General features: G+C 41.6%; 1 protein-coding gene and 1 long non-coding RNA gene across 2 annotated transcripts; one reads left to right on the forward strand and one right to left on the reverse strand.

The window, feature by feature from the left end:
* Window positions 1-2,059: 2,059 nt before the first annotated feature.
* On the reverse strand, window positions 2,060-4,091 carry LOC134317808 (uncharacterized). The gene is made up of 2 exons (XR_010013273.1): window positions 3,639-4,091; window positions 2,060-3,426 (listed from the first exon to the last, which is right to left on the reverse strand). It is a non-coding gene; the product is annotated as an uncharacterized LOC134317808 (long non-coding RNA).
* A 937-nt stretch (window positions 4,092-5,028) lies between these two features.
* ogg1 (8-oxoguanine DNA glycosylase) lies at window positions 5,029-22,420 on the forward strand. The gene is made up of 7 exons (XM_062998538.1): window positions 5,029-5,175; window positions 6,387-6,751; window positions 10,973-11,152; window positions 13,755-13,933; window positions 16,839-16,986; window positions 20,106-20,155; window positions 20,902-22,420. Exons 1-7 carry the CDS (start codon window positions 5,066-5,068, stop codon window positions 21,031-21,033), a joined length of 1,164 nt encoding a protein of 387 aa, XP_062854608.1. The 5' UTR covers window positions 5,029-5,065; the 3' UTR covers window positions 21,034-22,420.
* Window positions 22,421-23,670: the final 1,250 nt, after the last annotated feature.

Below are 23,670 nucleotides of genomic sequence, written 5' to 3' on the forward strand. Positions count from 1 at the left end.
CAGCAGTCTCAAAAGCATGGAGGAGATACCAGAACAACAACCCAGATGGGCAGCAGCCCAGCAGCAGGACCAGTATCTGTTTCTTTGTGTAAGGATGAACTGCCTTACAAAATGACCCCGAGCGGGCTACTGGTGTGCATGTTTCTGACCAAACTGTCAGAAACAAAGGGTGGCATAAAAGCCTGACGTCCTCTAGTGGGACCTGTGCTCACAGCCCAGAGAATACCAAAATTGGCAGATCCCCATTGGCACACTGTTTTCTACACATATGAGAGCAAGTTCACACTGAGCACGTGACAGATGGAAAACACTGGAGACACTGGAGAACATTATGCTGCCCACAACATCATTCAGCATAACTGGTTTTGTGGTGGGTTAGTGATGGTCTGGGGAGGCATATTCATAGAGGGTCAGACAAACCTCCATATGATAGCAGTGAGCCCAGGGTTCCTCCTGGTGCAGGATGATGCCTGGCCTCACGTAGCCAGAGTGTGTAGGCAGTTCCTGGATGATGAAGGCATTAATGCTATTGACTGGCTCTCATGTTCCCGAGATTTCAATTCAGCTGAACCTCTGGGACAGTACATACAGTATCAGTGCATCTGACACCGCCAAGTAGCACCACAGACACTCCAGTAGCTCACTGACGCCCTGATCCAGGTTTGGGAGGGGACCCCTTAGGAAACCATCTACTGTCTCATCAGGAGCATGCCCAGACATTGTCGGGAGTGCATGAAAAACACATGGGGGCCATACGACTACACATACTGAGTTACATTATGAGTTGCCAGGATGAAATTCACACAAATCATCAGACTATAATTTAAATTTTTTACTTTTTTTGGTGTGATTCGATTTTGGGTGGGTGTGAATTTTGCTCCCAGTTTGTTTGTTTGTTTATTAGGATTTTAACGTCATGTTTTACACTTTTGGTTACATTCATGACAGGAACGGTAGTTACTCATTACACAAGGTTCATCAGTTCACAAGGTTATATCGAACACAGTCTTAAACAATTTTGTATCTCCAATTCACCTCACTTGCATGTCTTTGGACTGTGGGAGGAAACCGAAGCACCTGGAGGAAACCCACGCGGACACGGGGAGAACAGGCAAACTCCATACAGAAAGGACCCGGACCGCCCCATCTGGGGATCGAACCCAGGACCTTCTTGCTGTGAGGCGACAGATTTCTCAGCAAATGACATAATTTATATCAGCAAATATCTTAACTTGAATATTTTGTTCTTCTAGATCCAATGTGTGAGTTAAGTGTTCCCTTAATTTGATCAGTGTATTAAAAAATAAGTGGCAATAAAAAGTGGCTAAATACTTATTTCTCTCAATTGTAATAATTACAATGTAATATTCATCATAAAATATTAATTAGGACTCAAACTGGCGTTGAAAAAACAATTTGTTTATTGATCTTTACAAATTTAAATGTGCACACCAATGTACAGTACTAATTGACTTAAATATAATAAACTTTTATGTTGGGTAGCACTGTTGCCTCACAGCGAGAAGGTCCTGGGTTTGCATGTTCTCCCTGTGTCTGAATGGGTTTCCTCCGGGAGCTCTGGTTTCCTCACACAGTCCAAAAACATGCAGTCAGGTTAATTGGAGACACTGAATTGCCCTATAGGTGAATGTTTGTGTGTGTGTCTGCCCTGCGATGGACTGGTGCCCCGTCCAGGGTGTTACTGTGTGCTCTGCGCCCATTGGAAAGCTGAGATAGGCTTCACAGAGCCCGATGACGTATTTCCGGTTTCATTTAGCAGGGTAAACAAAGCGCCGCTGTAATGGAGTTCACTGCGTCTCTGCATAATTTGTTTGTTGAAATATTGAATTTTGCCTTAAAAATTTACATAAACCAGCACTGAGAATATATTTAGACATTTGTTTGTAGTAATTTGTTTTTGTTAAGTGCACAAAAAGAAACATTTTACCCTTAAATGCACTAAACGTTCACTGAGACAATATTAATATTGTGTTCTAAAGAATGCATTAGTTTTAATAACCGTAACTGAATTGACAAACAAACAAAAGGCAGAGTAAAAGAAGGTTAAAATGTATTTGATTTATTATATTAGTAAATATTTATAAAAGTATGCAAACTTGAATTACTTAAATTCATTAAAATGATCATCTTAATTCATGAAACATTTTTCCATATCCAGTGTTGTTTCAACAGAAGCAACATCAACATACAAAAACATCCTCTAGACAATAACCATAACACCTGAACAACTAACCATAGAGAAACCATATTTGCTTGAGGGAGAGTCAAATCACCTTTATTTCTATAGCACATTTAAAAGACAACGTGTGTCAACCAAAGTGCTGTACATTAAAATCAAGTATAAATAACACTCAATTATGCATATAACATTTAACAAATCATTAACATACATACAAAATAACATACATACGCACCAACATATAAATCAAATAAAACCACTAAAACAAAGATGGCTATGACAACCTAAAAAATATTAAAAACGTATTCATTAAGAAGACTCAAATGCCAAAGAAAACAAATAAGTTTTTAAATTTGACTTAAAGGCATCTATTGTGTGGGACTCCTTTATGAAAAGTGGAAGACTATTCCAGAGTCTTGGGGCAGCTACAGAAAAGGCCCTGTCACCCTTAAACCTCATTTGAGAACGTGGAATAGCTAAGAGCAGTTGGTTAGAGGATCGTAGAGCTCATGGAGTGGAGTAAACACAGAGAAGGTCAACGATATAGCTCGGAGCCAAGCCATGTAAAGCCTTAAAAACAAGTAATAGAACTTTAAATTCTATCCTATATTTGACTGGTAACCAATGCAATGATGCAAGTATGGGGGTAATGCTCTCCCTTTTCTTTTCAGGAGCCTCGCGGCTGCATTTTGAACCAGCTGTAGACGTGACAAGCTTGACTGACTGATTCCCAAGTACAGTGAATTGCAAAAATCGATACGCGAGGAAATAAAAGCATGCACTACTGTTTCCAAATCATTAAAAGAAAGGATACTTTTCATTTGAGCAATGTTCCTAAGTTGAAAGAAACTAGCTCTCACAACAGCATTAACTTGTTTCTCAAACTTAAGAGCGGGATCAAAAATGACACCCAGATTTTTTACATGCCTATTTACATACGATGTTAATGGCCCCAGATCATTAGCTATGGCCCTGAGTGGTTGAGAAAAGTGATGAAAAGGTTTAAGCATGTAAGCAGAGTTTTGTACAAAGTAAATTAGAAAAAATACATGAATCTGAACTGAAATATTCTAGAACCTGAAAATGACTTATTGAATTGTTATTATTATTGAAATAATTCAGCTTAGGTTGGTCTGTCAGAAACAGAATCTGCTTTATTTCATTCTCCAGCTCCATCACCTTGTGCTCCAGCTCCTGTATCCTTGCAGATGCAGCATCCACTGCACCTGTGACAAAAGAAGGAACACATTACATTACGATATTCTTTTACATTAAATATCTAAAATGAAGTCAAAAGATGTGCTGGACATTCATTCAGGCTATATTCTAGACTCTTTAGACTGTTATTCAGGAAGTATTGCATCTTTACACTGTTATTCAGATAAATATAGTATCTTTAGACTGTTATATTGGTATATTTAGTTGTAATGTTACTCACCACCGGGAGACGGAGGATGCCAGTAATCATGCTTCATAACATTAGCCATAGGCTCATTTAGCATAGCTCCCGGTTCCTGCTCGTCTCTCTCTCCCGTTGCGGCTTCAATGTTAAAACCGAGGCGAGTACTTGCCCTCTTGTATGGTGCCTGACGATCCTTCCGACTCCCAAAATCATTCCAGGCAAATCGCGATGGAACCGATCCCTTTCTAAGTCTAACTCTGCTCCCTCCCTCTTTCACATACAACTCCTCAGGGTTGAAGTGCAGGCTACACACATACGTACTGCCACGCAGAATAGTAAATTTGGCACCTAATTGCAGTAATCCATTTAAGGCGTAAATGTACATTTTTGGGGAAGTCGTGAAAATTTCAATGTGGATGTTTTCTTTTATTCTTAGAGCAAAAAGGTACGCTACAGTAGCACTTGCTATGCTGCTCCATTTTACCGGTACGGCTAAGCTGCACTGTTTACCCTGCTATTTTTTACTTCCGTATTCCAAACCCGGAAATGTGAAAAGGGCCTATTACTATACAGACGGTGTGGTAGGACAAGGCTTCCCCAATCCTAGCACATTTTATATCGATGTTCAATGTTTTCATTCCACGGATTTTAATGAATCGTTTAACAAAAAGGAACAGGATGAAAAGCTCAGGAAAAATAATGTTAATAAAGCATATTCAATAAAATACCACCATCAAACCAGTTGCGTTTGCAGGGCTTGTTTAAATGCTGACATGTAAGTAAAATATTGAATTTGTCATCTGTCAAAGCATAATTCTTAATGCAGTTCAACCAGCTAACTAACATGTATGTATCTTTAAAGTTACTTTATTAAAAATTTGGATGCTACATTACATTCCAAAAGTATTTAGACACACGTCATAACTAGTGGATGTGGCTTTTTCCATCAACAGTCATTCCTAAGACATTTACATTCAAGCCCCATTTACCAACAGTGGCAACCTGCTAGTGGTGGGGCATGAACCAGCAACCTTTCGATTACTAGTCCAGTATCTTAACCACTAGGCTACAACTGCTCTAAGGTGTATAAAACAAATCCTGATGAAATCACACTGTATAAAGTGATGAATAATACTTCATTGTGGTATCTGTTGGATGCCAGTAAGACTACCTGCTAAGCCCAGTGTCAATGTAATTTTTAACTAACAAGAAACAATGATCTGGGACTTAGTTTGACATAAGAGACATCTGAATTTCACCACATACAGTGACAGTCTAGAGAATCCCAATGTAGTGTGTAAACCTCTATAATGTTGCAATGTCTTTTTGATTATTACCAATTACACAAAATGTCATTTAACAGCTTCCGAATTCCAGAAGAATTTTGTCCCATTATTTATTTGCCGAAGGACCAGCAGACACCACCATCACCCTTGAAGATTGAAGAGTGGAGCAACAGCAGGATGTCCCAGCATGTTTTGCTTTCTTCGGGGGTCAAGGGATGGCGCTCCTTGTTTTGCCACAAATCTGAACTTCGACTGGACCTTACACTGGGATGTGGGCAGACATTCAGGTAAAGGTTAGGCCACAATACAGACTTCTGAATTCTTAGGATTGTTAGGATTTTAACATCATGTTTTACACTTTGGTTGCATTCAAGACAGGAACGGTAGTTACTCATTACACAAGATTCTTCAGTTCACAAGGTTATATCAAACACAGGCCTGGACAATTTTGTATCTCCAATTAACCTCACTTGCATGTCTTTGGACTGTGGGAGGAAACCGGAGCACCCGGAGGAAACCCACGCAGACGCAGGGAGAACATGCAAACTCCACACAGAAAGGACTCGGACCGCCCCACCTGGGGATCGAACCCAGGACCTTCTTGCTGTGAGGCAACAGTGCTACCCACTGAGCCACCGTGCCGCCCCAGCTCACCAGCACCAGTGATGCAGCCACTGTTGTTTTTGTACCAGGTCTTCAATGACACCTCTCTGAAGCATCATCATATAAGTTTATATTTGTGGCATAGTGGATGCTTTCACCCACAGCGACTTACAATTGTGACTGATACATTGCAATCAATTAAGACTTAAGAGCCTTAGGCCGCTCAGGTGGCGCAGTGGTAAAAACACACGCTGGAACCAGAGCTGGATCTTGAATACATCGTATCGAATCTCAGCTCTGCCTGCTGGCTAAGGCTAAGCAGCCAGATGGGTGGGACTAAGCTGGATGGGGTCTCTCTCTCATGACTGGTGCAATTACGACCTCTGGCTGATTGAAGGCGCCTGCACAGAGATGAGAAAAGAGTGCTCTCAGGGTGTGTCTCTCCATACACAATGCTGAGTTGCACTGCACTCGTCAAAGTGTAGGTGATAAGATGCATACGGCATGCTGCCCACGTGTCGGAGGGGGCATGGGTTGGCTTTGCTCTCCTCGATCGGAGCGGGGATCGGCATTGGTGGAGAGGAAGCGTGACGCAATTGGGCAGTTGGACGCGCTAAAAAGGGAGAAAAAGGGGGAGAAAATGCATAAAGAAAAAAAGACTTAAGAGCCGTGCTCAGGGGCCCAACATTGGTAACTTACTGGTTATGGAGTTTAAACAGTGAATTTTTTGGATATAATATTAAAAACTTGCTGTCTCACGCTACACATGGAGGTACTTATAGGGCATAGTGCGGGCGTATGAGAATGCACTGCTGGCTGAAAACATCTCCAAGTATTGTTGTGTTTGCCATATTGCCATTCAGTAGTGTCATTTGGGTGTTCATGTGCTCTTTAGATGGCGAGAGACAGGGGAAGGCCACTGGACCGGAGTAATGGCAGGACGAGTGTGGACACTGACTCAGACCGAGGACACTTTATGGTACCATGTCTACGCCAAGAATGAAGATCCAGGTCTTATTAACAAACGGAAAAGAAAAACGACAGATGAGTATCTAGGGTCACAAAAGAAATCCAAAAAAACGATTGATGTGAAGGAGGAGATGGAGGAGACCAGCATTAGTACAGGGAGCTCCGAGCAGGACAGGAAAGACGAGGAGGTGCTGAGAGACTATTTCCAGCTGAATGTTAACCTTAAAGAGCTGTACGAAGAGTGGAGTGCTGTGGATCCACACTTTAACCACACAGCCACTATCTTCTCAGGTGAGCTGTATGAATGTTCTGGGGTTTTCATTTGGTTCCTATTAATACAGTCAATGACAGTGACGTACAAATAATTCAGTGTACAGGCAAGGTCAGAAGTTTACATAAACTTGAAAGGGGTGTATCTCATTGCAGTCTTAGGCTCTTGAATGATTTGAAAAAAAAAGTGTATTCCAAAGGACTTTCTAGTGCAGGTAAGGAGCTTTATTCAAGACCACAAGGAGCACACATTTAATGTTCAACCCACTCCTGTAGAAAAGTTCTCAGTAATCCCCTACTTATGAGATCTATCATCAGACGCTGTTATTTGGCCCTTCTTGAGAGTTGTCGGGTAAATACAGACGCAATTTTACAAATATGGAATGCTGAACTTGGTCTTCAAATTGATGGGGTAACGTGGATGACGATATGGCACAGACATCCCAACTTGCAAAAACTCATTTCAGGGAGGTACCCCCGGACCCGGACCCGGACCCAGACCCCCCAAGCCCAAAAAAAAAAAAAAAAGCTAAAAGACCTCTTGCACACACCAAAGGATATGGGTGATAACAGAACTTTTAGGAGCTGCTAACTGAGCTACTAAGCTAACTGTTCGCGTCACAAACACATTAATGTGTACTATATAGTGCACTAGGTAGTGTGAACGATAATAGATTTATGTTCCCTACATAGTGCACTAGATTGTATAGTAGAAAAGAATTTATGTTCCTTACTTAGTGCACTAGATAATAGACTTATGTTTCTTACATAATGCTTTAGGTAGCGTATTAGTTAACGGATTTAGGTTCCCTACATAGTGCACTAAATTGTATATCAGATCACGGATTTATGTTCCCTACATATTGCACTAGATAGTGTATTAGATAACGCATTCATGTTCACTACATAGTGCACTAGATAGTGTATTAGATAATGCATTCATGTTCACTACATAGTGCACTAGAAAGTATAACTAGATGATGATTTGTGTTCCTTACATAGTGAACTAGATAGTGTATTACATAATTAATTATGTTCCCTACATAGTGTACTAAATTGTATATCAGATAACGGATTTATGTTCCCTACATAGTGCACTAGACAGTATATTAGACATTTGATTTATGTTCCCTACACAGTGCGCTAGATTGTATATATCAGATAACGGATTTAATACATGATCGGGGAATAAAGTCTGTGTCGCCTGCGTGTGTGCGCTCTTGGCCGCTCGTTCTAGATTCCGGGAGATTTTATCTGACTTGCGGGCATCAGGGAGCCGCTATGTATATGCGGGAGACTCCCGGAACTTCCGGGAGACTTGGGATGTCTGTATGGCAGCATGCTCATGATATATCTATTTGTAATAGGGCTAAGTAAACACAGTTTAAGTTACTTTATAGATTACAAATTACCCCACAGCTTAGTAATAAGATGAATCCTTTAAACCGGATCATTGCTTAAAGTGCGGTATGAAAGGAGCTGATTTTGTGCAGTGTATCTGGGCTTGCAGGTATATTCAGGACTTTTGGGGAAAAGTCCTATTAAAACTAAAATTAATATTTGGGAATAAGCTGACAATGGATTCACTTTGTCTTAATATGGGAGTCCCAAACTCAGATATTAAAGAGATAAATAAACAGAAGCTTTTGTGTTCACTGACTTATGCTGCACGTGAAGTTGAGGTTGATCAAATTTTTTTGATCAATGTTTGATTTCTTGCCAATGGAATATTTAACATACTGGGCTAAAATAACCTCAGACAATGGTATAATATCTGGACTGTTTTTTTGGACTATACTGGTGATAGAATCTCAAGAATATTCATTTAAAGAATAATAAAGAGGAGCTAGGAACCCTCTGATCACCAATTATTATACTGGGACATTGAAGATACAGCCAAGATTGTATTACAAAGACTAAAGTGGGGAGGGGGGTTTGTATATTTGTATTTACTTTATTTTATTTTATTTTTTATCTATGGCTGCATAAAAGTGTGTAAAAAACAAAAATTGAATACAGTGTGGAGGACTTTGGATGTTTAATATGTAAATAATGTGTAGCGGTCACTGTTTGTGTGTAAGTTCAGGTTTAACAATGTGAAAACTTATAAAATACTTTAAAAAAGGACTAGGAATCTGCTGGGTCAAAAAAATACATACAACAAATATTAACATGCCTGCGGAAAAAGTTATATAATAACATTTTACTTTGTGACATGTCTCATGACTGAATAAGATTAAACACAGCTCTGCACACATTAGACTGAGCTACAAGCATTACATACATTACATAACTGGAAGGGTGGCACGGTGGCTAAGTGGGTAGCACTGTGTCCTCACGGCAAGAAGGTCCTGGGTTCGATCCCCAGGTGAGGCGGTCCGGGTCCTTTCTGTGTGGAGTTTGCATGTTCTCCGTGTGTCTGCGTGGGTTTCCTCCCACAGTCCAAAGACATGAAAGTGAGGTGAACTGGAGACACTAAGCTGTCCAAGACTGTGTTCGATATAACCTTGAGTAATGAGTAACTACCGCTCTTGTCATGAATGTAACCAAAGTGTGTAAAACATGATGTTAAAATCCTAATAAATAAACAAACAAACATAACTGGGAAGGGCAAGCAGGCTCTTGGACAGACATTTCTTTATTTATGCATTTTCTCCCCTTTGTCTCCCTTTTAGCGCGTCCAATTGCCCGATTGCGTCACGCTTCCTCTCCACTAATGCCCATCCCCGCTCTGATTGAGGAGAACGAAGCTAACCCACTTCTTCTCCGACACGTGGGCAGTAGCTGTATGCATTTTTTCACCTACTTTGACGAGTGCAATGCGAATCAGCACTGTGTACGGAGAGACACACCCTGACAGCACTCTTTTCCTGTCTCTGTGCAGGCGCCATCAATCAGCCAGCAGAGGTCGTAATTGCATTTGTTATGAGAGAGACCCTATCTGGCTTTTAATATCCCATCCCTCTGCAATCATTGTTCATGTGGCTTCCCAGCCCAGCCGGCAGGCAGAGCTGAGATTCGATACAATGTATTCAAGATCCCAGCTCTGGTGTTCAGCGTGTGTTTTACCGCTGCGCCACCTGAGCACAGACATTTCTAAGTAACATAAAGTCCCAATTATTTGTACAAACAATTATCCATTTGTATAATATGTAGAACAGTGGTTCCTCTCCCAAGTTTGATGAAAAAAAAAAACTAAATTGCTACCTTATACCAAAAGCAAATGCATCTACATGGTCCAATGTAATTCAAGAACCAAAAAAACACACATTTTTTGCCAGAAATTAGAAGCTGCTAGATCACATGTGTCCCTAGCCAAACAAGCTTTATGTGTTTAGACTTAGAGCACTGGTTCTCACCCATTTTTGAATAATGATTCCATTGTAAGGGCTCCAAATTTTTGCACTGTAACAGAATTCTAGCTAAATAATTTTCATATTTAAAGATTAAATAAGTTCACGCAGGTCAACCAGTCACATTCAACTATAATACCAAAGAGGCAAAGACTGCATTTTGCATAGCTGATATTGTCACAAGTGTTAAAAGAGCTCCAATTTAAAATGTTAAATGTGGTATCTCTGTATCTCAGGCACCCCATATGATGTCACGACCCCAGGCTTGAGAACCACTACGTTAGAGGCTGCCTTACAAGACTGAAATCCAAAATCGGCACCTTAAAGTCCAAACTGGTTACTGATCACATGAATAAAAACTTTAAAGGCCTTCCGTCTGGGCTGGGCGGCCACATGAACAACGATTGGCTGTTGTTCACAGGGTGGGTAAGGCTGATCAGGGTGTGCACAAGGCTGATCCGCATATGAACTCGCCTCGTGCAGGCGAAAAGAGGCAGTCGGTACTGAGCATGTGTCAACTGCGAAGCTCCTCAGTCAGAGGTGGAGGGTTGTATCGGTAAAGGTGAAGCATAACACAATCAGGGTAAATGTACCCAACAACACTGTACCTACTGTTAAACATTACACACTAATGTACTGTATAGTTCAGTGCACTAACAATGGTATGGTAATTACTGCACTACGAATGGTGTAGTTACACACTATGTAGCACAAAGGTTATGATATGGAATGGCAGCCAGAATATTGTGTGTGTGTGTGTGTGTGTGTGTTATGTAAATGTCCTTAATGTCCTTAAAACTTAGTATGTGCAACTCTCATACCTGGACTCTATAAAGGAATGTTATGAGATCTTAATAATCATCAAATGTAATTTTTTGGTTTGGTTCAGGGGTGCGGATGTTGCGGCAGGACCCTGTGGAGTGTCTCTTCTCCATCATCTGCAGCTCGAATAATCACATCTCTCGGATTCATGGGATGGTGGAGCGTCTGTGCAACACACTCGGGAAGCCACTCTCCACACTTGATGACACACACTATCACGACTTTCCTTCTATAGAGGCTTTGGCAGGTATTTAAACACCCATACAAATGTTTACAACCCCGACGTGCAGGCTTTTCTCTCTTCATGCTCTTGCTTGTTGCTTGTATATGCATATTCAGGAATAGAGCTAATATACACTGATCAGCCATAACATTAAAGCCACCTCCTTGTTTCTACACTTACTGTCCATTTTATCAGCTCCACTTACCATATAGCTGCACTTTGTAGTTCTTCAATGGTCAGGACCCCCATTGGACCACTACAGAGCAGGTATTATTTGGGTGGTGGATCGTTCTCAGCACTGCAGTGACACTGACATGGTGGTGGTGTGTTAGTGTGTGTTGTGCTGGTATGAGTGGATCAGACACAGCAGTGCTGCTGGAGTTTTTAAACACCTCACTGTCACTGCTGGACTGAGAATAGTCCACCAACCAAAAATATCCAGCCAACAGCGCCCCGTTGGCAGCATCCTGTGACCACTGATGAAGGTCTAGAAGATGACCAACTCAAACAGCAGCAATAGATGAGTGATCATCTCTGACTTTACATCTACAAGGTGGACCAACTAGGTAGGAGTGTCTAATAGAGTGGACAGTGAGTGGACACGGTATTTAAAAACTCCAGCAGCGCTGCTGTGTCTGATCCACTCATACCAGCACAACACACACTAACACACCACCACCATTGTCACTGTGTCACTGCAGTGCTGAGAATGATCCACCACCTAAATAATACCTACTCTGTAGTGGTCCTTTGGGGGTTCTGACCATTAAAGAACAGCAGGTTTTAGTCATATCCAGGTTCACACTGTGATCACTGTAGCCAGGGCTGGACTGGGAACAAAATTCAGCCCTGGACCACTACAAGCACATCGCGCCACACATATCACCCCCTAATCAAATGTTAGATGATTGATATTAATAGTTTTCATCTCTCTTACCACTAAAGTTATTAACTCATTATAATAAAAATTAAAATAATAAAAAAATAACTATACAAATATATATATTTCCAAAACTTTCCTTTGGGATTAATAGTTCTATCCATCTATCACACACATAAAATGTACAATTTCTTAAATGGTTCTATTGGATTTCCCCATCCTGTCTCATTAAACCGCAAGAAATAAAATTAAACCTTTAACACTGGTAAATATGCTTTTTTCGCACTTTTATTCACACGTGATTCACGTTTGTTCCAAATTAGTGCATAAATCGCATGTGTAAATACTTTATATGTTGACAAGGGAAATTAACCATGTGAGCTATGCACATAATCACTCTAAAAAATGTCCTGAACAGCTGCATTTTCCTTTCTGTATTATAGAGGACAAGATAGTGTTTACTTTTTCTGAAGAGCAGAGACTAATGGTACCGTCTCAAATGATATCCACCGCCCTATGTAGTGCACTATGTTGGACATGACATCATAGAACTTTTACAAAAATCGTCCTTAAAACGGCTGGTTTAAAGCCCCTGATATCCAACTGTAGCTTAGATAACTACTTATTAATCATCCAGTGACTGTTAAAAGAAATGTTTTGTACTGTTTGGAAGTACCCTAAGTAGGGCATAGGCGACATTTGAGATGGGCCCACAGTCTCTTTCTAAACGGCGTTACTAACGAAGCAGAGTCACTGAACACTAACTATATCTTACTGCTCTCTGGCTATGCTGTAGTTCCTCACTGCCAAACAGGTTGTCCAGTTTCCTGCACTTTTCTGCATCTGCTTGCAGCTTCTTCTGTTTTTTTATCATGGGCTTTTTCTGCACCTCCTTTACGCCTTTTCAACCATTTCTCCATCTCGCACTCATTCACTATGTATTTTTTGTACTGGTGGTTGTGATTACGGTTTATCCTGGGGGAGGGACATTTCTGTGATTGGCCAATGGACATGCAGTGAGGATACTGTGGTGGGCCAATGCACACTTTAGGATTATTATTCAGGAATATTTAAAACAGAATTTATTTTTCACTCTCTCAGCGGCCCACATACAGAGCGGCCCACCGGGAAAACTCCCGACCCTCCCGATGGCCTGTCCATCCCTGACTGTAGCGTACAGAGAGTCACACACTGCTCTACATTATATACAGAAAACTTGAACGCTCAGGTGGCGCAGCGGTAAAAACACACGCTGGAACCAGAGCTGGGATCTCGAATACATCGTATCTGAGCGGCCACATGAACAACAATTGGCCTGTTGTTCAGATATGGGCGGGACTAAGCCGGATGGGGTCTCTCTCCCATGACTGGTGCTGGCTGATTGATGGCGCCTGCACAGAGATGAGAAAAAACAGTGCTCTCAGGGTGTGTCTCTCTGTACACAACGCTGAGCTGCCCTGCACTCGTCAAAGTGTAGGTGATAAGATGCATACGGCATGCTGCCCACGTGGGCGTGGGTTAGCTTCGATCTCCTCAGTCAGAGCAGGGATCGGCATTGGTGGAGAGGAAGCATGACACAATCGGGCAGTTGGACTAAAAAGGAGAAAAAGGGGAGAAAATGCATAAACAAAAGCTAAGCCATTTAAACCCAACAAAATTGTAACTACTGTGAGGCATGCTGACGGCAGTATTATGCACCTCTAAAATGTTAAGATTTTTTATTAGACTGTTGTGTGTGTGAAACAGACAGCAGTGTGGAAGCACGGCTAAAAGATTTGGCTTTCGGCTACCGAGCTCGTTTCCTGCAGCAGAGTGCGCACCTCATTATGAGCTCTCATGGTCCTGAGTGGCTGTTTAAACTCCGTACCGCCCCCTATCTGCAGGCCAAAGATGCCCTTATTACTCTGCCGGGTGTTGGACATAAGGTATGTATTAATTTAGCAAATCTGGAGCCAAAGTTGCTGCAGCTATAGTACACCGATCAGCAATCCTGGTTTCTACACACACTGTCCATTTTATCAGCTCCACTTACCATATAGAAGCACTTTGTAGTTCTACAATTACTGACTGTAGTCAATTTATTTCTCTACATACCCTTTTGACCTTCTTTCACCCTGTTCTTCAATGGTCAGGATCACCACAGAGCAGGTATTATTTAGGTGGTGGATCATTCTCAGCACAATGACATGGTGGACTTTTTAAACACCTCACTGTCACTGCTGGACACTGAGAATAGTCCAACAACCAAAAATATCCAGCCAACAGCGGTCTAGAAGACGACCAACTCAAACAGCAGCAATGAATGAGTGATCGTCTCTGACTTTACATCTACAAGTTGGACCAACTAGGTAGGAGTGTCTAATAGAGTGGACAGTGAGTGGACACGGTATTTAAAAACTCCATCAGCACTGCTGTGTCTGATCCACTCATACCAGCACAACACACACTAACACACCACCATGTCATTGTCACTGCAGTGCTGAGAATGATCCACCACCTAAATAATACCTACTCTGTGGTGGTCCTGTGGGGGTCCTGACCATTGAAGAACAGGGTGAAAACAGGCTAAAAAAGTATGTAGAGAAACAGATGGACTACAGTCAGTAATTGTAGAACTACAAAGTGCTTCTATATGGTAAGTGGAGCTGATAAAATGGACAGTGAGTATAGAAACAAGGAGGTGGTTTTAATGTTATGCCTGATTGGTGTATATAGCTATAGTTTAAAAGTATGAGGACACCCCTCCTAATTAATGATGTATCAAAAACTAATTGTTAAATTAAGTTTAATTAGACACTTCCAACTTTGTGGCAACAATTTGTGAAATGCATGATTTAATAAGTTTGGTATGGAGGAACTCCAGTGGTCTACACTGAATGAATTGGAACATGGATTGTGAGTTAGGGCTTCATGTCCAACAGCAGTTCCTGACATCACAAACGCTCTCTTGAAATTCAGCAATATTCAGGAGCCAGGAGACAGTCAGTCTTCAGGGTAGAGTTGTTTATTAACACATACAGATACAGGGGTTGGACAATGAAACTGAAACACCTGTCATTTTAGTGTGGTTTCATGGCTAAATTGGACCAGTCTGGTGGCCAATCTTCATTAATTGCACATTGCACCAGTAAGAGCAGAGTGTGAAGGTTCAATTAGCAGGGTAAGAGCACAGTTTTGCTCAAAATATTGCAATGCACACAACATTATGGGTGACATACCAGAGTTCAAAAGAGGACAAATTGTTGGTGCACGTCTTGCTGGCGCATCTGTGACCAAGACAGCAAGTCTTTGTGATGTATCAAGAGCCACGGTATCCAGGGTAATGTCAGCATACCACCAAGAAGGACAAACCACATCCAACAGGATTAACTGTGGACGCAAGAGGAAGCTGTCTGAAAGGGATGTTCGGGTGCTAACCCGGATTGTATCCAAAAAACATAAAACCACGGCTACCCAAATCACGGCAGAATTAAATGTGCACCTCAACTCTCCTGTTTCCACCAGAACTGTCCGTCGGGAGCTCCACAGGGTCAATATACACGGCCGGGCTGCTATAGCCAAACCTTTGGTCACTCGTGCCAATGCCAAACGTCGGTTTCAATGGTGCAAGGAGCGCAAATCTTGGGCTGTGGACAATGTGAAACATGTATTGTTCTCTGATGAGTCCACCTTTACTGTTTTCCCCACATCCGGGAGAGTTACGGTGTGGAGAAGCCCCAAAGAAGCGTACCACCCAGACTGTTGCATGCCCAGAGTGAAGCATGGGGGTGGATCAGTGATGGTTTGGGCTGCCATATCATGGCATTCCCTTGGCCCAATACTTGTGCTAGATGGGCGCGTCACTGCCAAGGACTACCGAACCATTCTGGAGGACCATGTGCATCCAATGGTTCAAACATTGTATCCTGAAGGCGGTGCCGTGTATCAGGATGACAATGCACCAATACACACAGCAAGACTGGTGAAAGATTGGTTTGATGAACATGAAAGTGAAGTTGAACATCTCCCATGGCCTGCACAGTCACCAGATCTAAATATTATTGAGTCACTTTGGGGTGTTTTGGAGAAGCGAGTCAGGAAACGTTTTCCTCCACCAGCATCACGTAGTGACCTGGCCACTATCCTGCAAGAAGAATGGCTTAAAATCCCTCTGACCACTGTGCAGGACTTGTATATGTCATTTCCAAGACGAATTGACGCTGTATTGGCCGCAAAAGGTGGCCCTACACCATACTAATAAATTATTGTGGTCTAAAACCAGGTGTTTCAGTTTCATTGTCCAACCCCTGTAGATGTATGGGCACAGCTTGGAAGACCGACAGAAATCTAACTAGGCATATTCTGGGAAGTCTTTATATACACTAGAAATTAGTGGAGGATTAGGAAAAAGAGGAGGAGGTTAAGGGGACGGAAATGACAATGCAGAGGGGGACTACAAAGGTTGGGGTAGTGTAATAAAAGGGTGTTGGTTTAATTGTGGGTAATCACAATGGAGGGGGTCAGGATACAGGATAACAAAAGATGTGAGGAGACACGATTAGGTGTGTAGGAGACAGGGAGTGGGGGTGATACAGGATGGGGGATCAAACAGGAGGGCTCACTCAATATACAAAATGTAAGAAAAGGGGGGGGTAATTTCTCTTAGTAGGCCAAATATATTTATTTTTAAATAGTATGTCCAACAAACTTATGGTCAGGTGTCCACATACTTTTGGCCATATAGTGTATCTTGAATCTGTGAGTCTATCATGTTTAAGTGAGGCATTTCTGTTATGTGTTAGTGTAGTGTAGTGTGTGTGTGTGTTTGCAGTAAATTGTGTATGTGTCCAGGTGGCTGATTGTGTGTGTTTGATGTCGCTGGACAAGCCCGAAGCCGTTCCTGTGGACACACACATGTGGCAGATCGCTAAGCGTGACTATAACTGTGCTGCAGGAAGTGGACACAAAACTCTGACTGATAAGGTCTACCGAGAAATCGGTGAGTAAAATAGTATCGTTCTGTCCAAGGATGGCAAAAGTACCAACCTGGCATGAAAGTATCGATGCTAAGGTTAAAAATTTAGCATTTCTGGCGCCCAGGTGGCGCAGCGGAATATTCCGCTAGCACACCAGCGCCGAGATTCTGAACACCTCGGTCAGGCACCATCTAACTGTGTCTGCTGGGTGGGATGGCCATAATATATGGGTGGTGTCTTTAAATGCTGTGTAAAGACCCTGGTTAGCAGATAGAGGCACCTGGGTGAAAAGGAGTCTGCTAGGACTGCACATGTGTCAGAGGGCGCGTGAGCGTCAGTATACCCACCTCGAATGCAATCAGGGATCCCCAGCAGTGGGAGACAAATTGACTGCGCAAAATCGGGAGAAAAATGGGAGAAAATGCCTAAATAAATAGGAAAAAAATGTAGCATTTATGTTTTACTAAAGTACCGATAGTTCTGGATTGAATGAGTACAACTCACCCATCTTGCCAACAGCAGCTTAAAATTATTGGGCAACAGGTTTGTAGTTTACTTTTTTGAATATACTGTATATGTGCATGGTTATTAATTCCTTAGGCACAAATAAGTAATTATTTGGCTATTGTATTCTTTGCTATGCTAGGCTAACAACAAAATAGATGGCGGAATATATGCCAGTCTTCTGGTGCCAGAAATGATATTATAATACAAATATGTAGAACTGCTGGAGGTTATATGTCTAAACAGTTGAAAGGTTATTATTAATGAACGCAATGCTTTGAGGAAACAGAGCAAGCAATCTGAGAGTAATCCTAAATACAGAATCCCTTCAGTCCCCTAGGTCCTCTCTTGAAGGCTATAGTCTTCAGTTCACTTCTCGGGTTTCCAATTGGGTTTAGGTCAAGTGGCTGGTACATTAAAGATAAATACCTGATTTGAATGACCTTGTATTATCTTGTGGTTTTTAGACATATGTTTGGGATAACTGCCCAGGCAGTCAGACGTTTTTATTTAAAATAAATCGCAGCCCCAAAACATTACAGATTGTTTAACATTTCTGCATTTCAGTTCTTGTGTTTGTGCCAAACCCATCTTGAGTTCTCATTGCCTAACAGCTTCATTTTAGTCTCATTTGGCTTTTAAGCCTGGTTGTCAAAGTTCCATTAGCCCCTAGCGAACTCCAGGTTCTTACATTAGTGGCTGATATAACATTAGTAATATCATATGCTCAACATTGTGTAGACTCAGCTTGCTTAACACCCTCCACTGTACTGAAAAGACAGGATGAACAGCATTATGAAGTGCGTCTGGTAATTTGTGCTCATTCATTTAAAGTAGCATTTGTAAACTAATGCACTGATTTTGGATAGAAAGAAATACCTGGCTTGTTCCAACATTCTAATTCATCCCAAAGATATCCAATGAGGGTGGAGGTCAAGTCTACGTACAGGCCTTTCCTCCAAACCAAACTTGTCAAACTACAGTCATGCTGGAACAGGAAATGCTGCAGCAAACCTGAAAGCATATGTATACATATGCAATGTGTTTTATATTATATAATAATAATAATCCAATAATCAATTACTGGATTACAATTACTGACTGTAGTCCATCTGTTTGTCTGCATGATTTGTTAGCCCCCTTTCATGCTGTTCTTCAATGGTCAGGACTCTCCCAGGACCACTACAGAGCAGGTATTATTTGGGTGGTGGATCATTCTCAGCACTCTAGTGACAATGACATGGTGGTGGTGTGTTAGTGTGTGTTGTGCTGGTATGAGTGGGTCAGACACAACAGCACTGCTGGAGTTTTTAAACACATCACTGTCACTGCTGGACTGAGAATAGTCCACCAGCCAAAATATCCAGCCAACAGCGCCCCGTAGGCAGCGTCCTGTGACCACTGATGAAGGTCTAGAAGATGACCAACTCAAACAGCAGCAATAGATGAGCGATCGTCTCTGAATTCACATCTACAAGGTGGACCACCTAGGTAGGAGTGTCTAATAGAGTGGACAGTGAGTGGACACAGTATTTAAAAATACATACCAGCACAACACACACTAACACACCACCACCATGTCAGTGTCACTGCAGTGTTGAGAATGATCCACCACCCAAATTATACCTGCTCTGTGGTGGTCCTGTGAGGGTCCTGACCATTGAAGAACAGGATGAAAGCAGGTTAAAAAGATATGCAAAGAAATAGATGGACTACAGTCAGTAATTGTAGAACTACAAAGTGCTTCTATATGGTAAGTGGAGCTGATAAAATGGACAGTGTGTGTAGAAACCAGGAGGTGGTTTTAATGTTATGGCTGATCGGTGTATAAATATATCAGACTGAACCACACTATAGCATGTATGAATAAACAGCATGTCCTGGCTGATCGGTGTACATTGGGACCTACCTAACAATTTGTGGGACTTAAACCAGTGAGCTCCTGATTAGACTAGTCCAGTACCTTAAGCGCTTAGCTAACACTGCCATGACCAGTCTGCCAGTCAAGTGGCAGCAGCGAAATGCATAAAATCATACAGACATGGGTCAAGAGCTTTAGGAATAGTAAATGTTCACATCAAACTTCGGAATGGGGGGAATGTGATCTAACTCACACTCAACGTGGCATGATTGTTGGTGCCTGATTAGCTGGTTTATGTATGTCAAAAAATGCAGCCCTCCTTGAATTTTATACAAATTTTTTACACAGAAGCAGCAGTTTTCCAGGCATATTGCTATAGATAACTCAGATAACCATGGTTTACAATCATAGTGAGCAGAAAAGCATCCTAAAATGCACAAGTTGGACCTTGAGGCGGATAGGCTGCAACAGTATTAGACCAAGTTGGGTTCCACGCCTCATACAGGAGATGAACTGACCACTCTAAGTTGCCACTAATGAGTAAGTAAGTGAGTGAATGCTTGACATCATTCAGGGATCAATTAACACCCTGTCCAGGTTGTGTTCCTGCCTCATACCCAGTGTTTCCAGCTTGCACAGAACCCAAAATGTGACATGGAATGAAAGAATGAATAAATCAGCTCATCAGTTTTTGTTTCCACTAACACCAAGGGAACCTGCTTGCACATTTAAATACTGTTTTGATTGGGATTATGGGATTTTTGTCACTGTTTGCAGGAGATTTCTTCAGAAAGCTGTGGGGATCCTATGCTGGCTGGGCTCAATCTGTAAGTATAAGTAGTTTCAGGTTAGCCAGTTCTCAATTCCTGTTTGCTCATATTTCTTCTTTTTCTCTGTTAAAACATCAAAATCAAATCTGAGGCATTTTTGTTTGGCCTGTTGGGAATGTTTGCATAGACCCAAAATTACTGTCCACTGGGTCCAGCTAAACAAAATTAAGAATAACTCTAAACTAGAGTGTTTTTATAAAGTATTAACCCTCTGAGCTCTGGTATAAACCCTTTGAGCCCTGTGGGCACAAGGGTAGGTGTCGGTTCATTGACAGGAGTTCTGTCATTATTGACAGAAGTGTTATACTGTTTTGGAAAGTGAAGGACTTTAGAATCAGTAAGCCAAACATGCCGCTATGATTTCTAATACATCATATCGAACCTCAGCTGAACAACGATTGGCTGTTCAGAGGCTAGACCAGGGTTCCTCATAACTGGTGTGACCTCTGCTGGCCTGCACAGAGTTGGGGAATAATGCTGATCAGGGTGTGGCTCTCCGTACACAAGGCTGATCCGCATATGAACTCAGGTGAAAAGATGCAGTCGGTACTGCACACGTGTCGGAGGGGAAGTGTGTCAGTTGCGAAGCTCAGTCAGCAGTGGAGGGCTGTATCAGTAGAGGTGAAGCGTAACGCAATCAGGGTAATTGGAAACGACTAGATTAGGGTAGAAAATTTGGGGGGAAAATTGGAGAAAAAGAGATAAGCCAAACGTTTCTCTCACTCTCTCTCTCTCTTTCTCAGGTCTTGTTTTGTGCTGACCTAAAGAAGTTCCAAAAACTAAAAGAAGGTCCAAACATCAAGGAAGAAAAGACGGATGCAAAAATACACAAGAAGAAAAAGAAGAAAGAGACTTGTAAAAAGGAAAGGGAGTGAGGCCAGCAGTCAGGTCAAAGCTGCTTTTGGTGGACTGACAAAAAAAATCAACACTCAGGACTTGTAACCAATAACATGTTTGTGTATGTTAGTCAATCTGCTGAACTATTACATTTTTAATGTGTGCTGGATTTTAGCCAAGATCATGATCATGAAATATATTTTCTTATTCCAAAGTTTGGATGAATTCTAAGTGAATACAAGTTTTCTACGGGAAAGCAATACTGTTAGTACAACCCCAAATCAGAAAAAGTTGGGACGGCATAATAAAAATGCAGAGTTACGTACATTTACTTTGGCTTTAATTTGATTGCAGACAGGATGAAGCGGAGATATTTAATGTTTTATCTGCTCAACTTCATTTCATTTATTAATAAACCCTAATTCCTGCATTTCAGGTCCTAGTGTTTCAGGTTTTATTTTGTCTCATTCTTCCTGCAAACACGTCCTAAGATGTGCAACAGTACGTCGTCGTTTTTGCATTTTTCCTTTCAAAATTCTCTGTTGGGGACAGGAATTGGAATCTATTGGAATGCTGATTCATCTGACCACAATACACATTTCCACTGTGTGATGGTCCATCCTAGATGCCTCTCAGCCCCGAGAAGTCGAAGCCGCTTCTGGACATGGTTAACATAAGGCTTCTTTTTTAGCACAGTAAAGTTTTAAGTGGTAACTCTGTATTGTAGTGCTTGACAAAGGTTTGCCAAACTAATCCCCCACCCATGTGGTTATATCAGCTATTGTTGAGTGGCGGTTCTTGATGCAGTGCCGTCTGAGGGATCGAAGATCACAGGCGTTCAGCTTAAGCTTGCACTCTTGGCCTTTACGCACTGAAATTCCTCCTGATTCTTTGAATGGTTTAATGATATTATGCACTGTAGAGGGAGAAATATGCAAATCCCTTCCAATTATCTTTGAGGTTCATTGTTTTTAAACATTTCAATCATTTTCTCACACATTTGTTGATAAACTGGAGATCCTCTGATCATCTTTGCTCATCATCTGTCCTGGATGCTGCTTTTGTACCAAATTATGATTACAATCACCTGTTGACATCACCTGTTTGGAATCACATCATTATTTAGTTTTTTCACCTCATTACTAGCCCTAAATTGCCCCCGTCCCAACTTTTTTTTGGAATGTGTTGCAGATGAAATATCTTGGGTTCATCCTGTCTGCAATCAAATAAAAATTTTATTTGCATTTTCCATACTGTCCCAACTTTTTTCTGATTTGGGGTTGCACAATTGCAGTTTATTTGCTAAATTTAACATATGGTGATGTTATAACTTTTGCACATTCCATATTTTGTGTGGTTTTTTGAATATGTTAAAAAAAAATGTACCCTGAAGTGGATGTGTTTACTTTTCTGTATTTCTGAACTGCACCCATTGCTTTTGGGAGTAATCTTTTTTGTAAAGACGTGGTAAAATATACTGCGTGTGTAATTTCCGTGTTTAATTTTCAAACCTCAGCTGCATTCAAGCAGCGGATCTGTTTCACCTTTTAAAAGTTGTGCACACATCAAACTACTCTCCACTGACATGCTTCCACAATTCTTTCTTATGAAAATAACACAGAAGTCCACAAAGGTATGTGGACTTCCATCCTGATTACTGAGGTCAGGCATTTTAGCCACACCTGTGGTGAGTGTTTTACATTGTGGCAGTAGTTTGGTTAAAGCGCTTTCCTGTTCCAGCATGACTGTGTCCCTGTGCATAAAGTGAGGTCCATAAAGACATGATATGACAAGTGTGGTTTGAAGAAAGTTTAGTGACCTGCTCAGAGCCCTCCCCTCAATCCCAACGGACAACTTTGGGGTATATCAAAATGTCTGTACCTGACCTCACAAATGCTCCTCTGACTGATTAGACACAACTTTAAACAGATACCCTAAAAAAGGTCTCTTATAGCACAAATGGGAGTCCAAGTCCATATTAACAGTCATGGTTTTTTAAATGGGATGTCCAACATAGCTATGCTATGTAGGGTGTCCAAACATTCGGTTTGAGGACAGACGAACCTGTTTTTCATCTGCCTATCCACAGTCCGATGCAATGCCTGAACGGACATGTATTTGTCCTCCTTTGGAAGCTGACCGGATACTTACTGTAGTTGTAACGATCATAATTATTATTATACAATTGCCAGTTATTGGCCCACTGCAACTCTGACCAGAACTAAAGGATGTTGTGTATAAATCTAATTACTCTCCACCGCCATGCTTCCACATTTCCTTCCCATCAAAACAACACAGAAGTCCACAAACTGTGGACTTCCATCCTAATTACTGAGGTCAGGCACATCTGTGGTGAGTGTTTTACATTGTGGCAGTAGTTTGGTTAAAGCACTTTCCTGATGCAGCATGACTGTGTCCCTGTGCATAAAGCGAGGTCCATAAAGACATGATATGACAAGTGTGGTTTGAAGAAAGTTTAGCGACCTGCTCAGAGCCCTCCCCTCAACCCTAATGGACACCATCGAGGTATATCAAAATGTCCATAGCAAGCCGATCCTTAAAGTCTAACTTCAGTACCTGACCTCACAAATGCTCCTTTGACTGATTAGACACAAATTTAAACAGGTCTCTTATAGCACAAATGGGAGTCCAAGTCCATATTAACAGTCATGGTT

The sequence above is a fragment of the Trichomycterus rosablanca genome, chromosome 7 (genome assembly GCF_030014385.1).
Source record: "Trichomycterus rosablanca isolate fTriRos1 chromosome 7, fTriRos1.hap1, whole genome shotgun sequence".
Taxonomy (NCBI): domain Eukaryota; kingdom Metazoa; phylum Chordata; class Actinopteri; order Siluriformes; family Trichomycteridae; genus Trichomycterus; species Trichomycterus rosablanca.

Excerpts from the sequence above, each read along its gene's own strand:
- ogg1 (XM_062998538.1), top strand. The coding sequence starts at position 5,066 with ATGTCCCAGCATGTTTTGCTTTCTTCGGGGGTCAAGGGATGGCGCTCC. Across the intron at positions 6,752-10,972 it reads CACAGCCACTATCTTCTCAG|GGGTGCGGATGTTGCGGCAG; the intron begins GTGAGCTGTATG and ends GGTTTGGTTCAG. Across the intron at positions 13,934-16,838 it reads TGCCGGGTGTTGGACATAAG|GTGGCTGATTGTGTGTGTTT; the intron begins GTATGTATTAAT and ends GTATGTGTCCAG.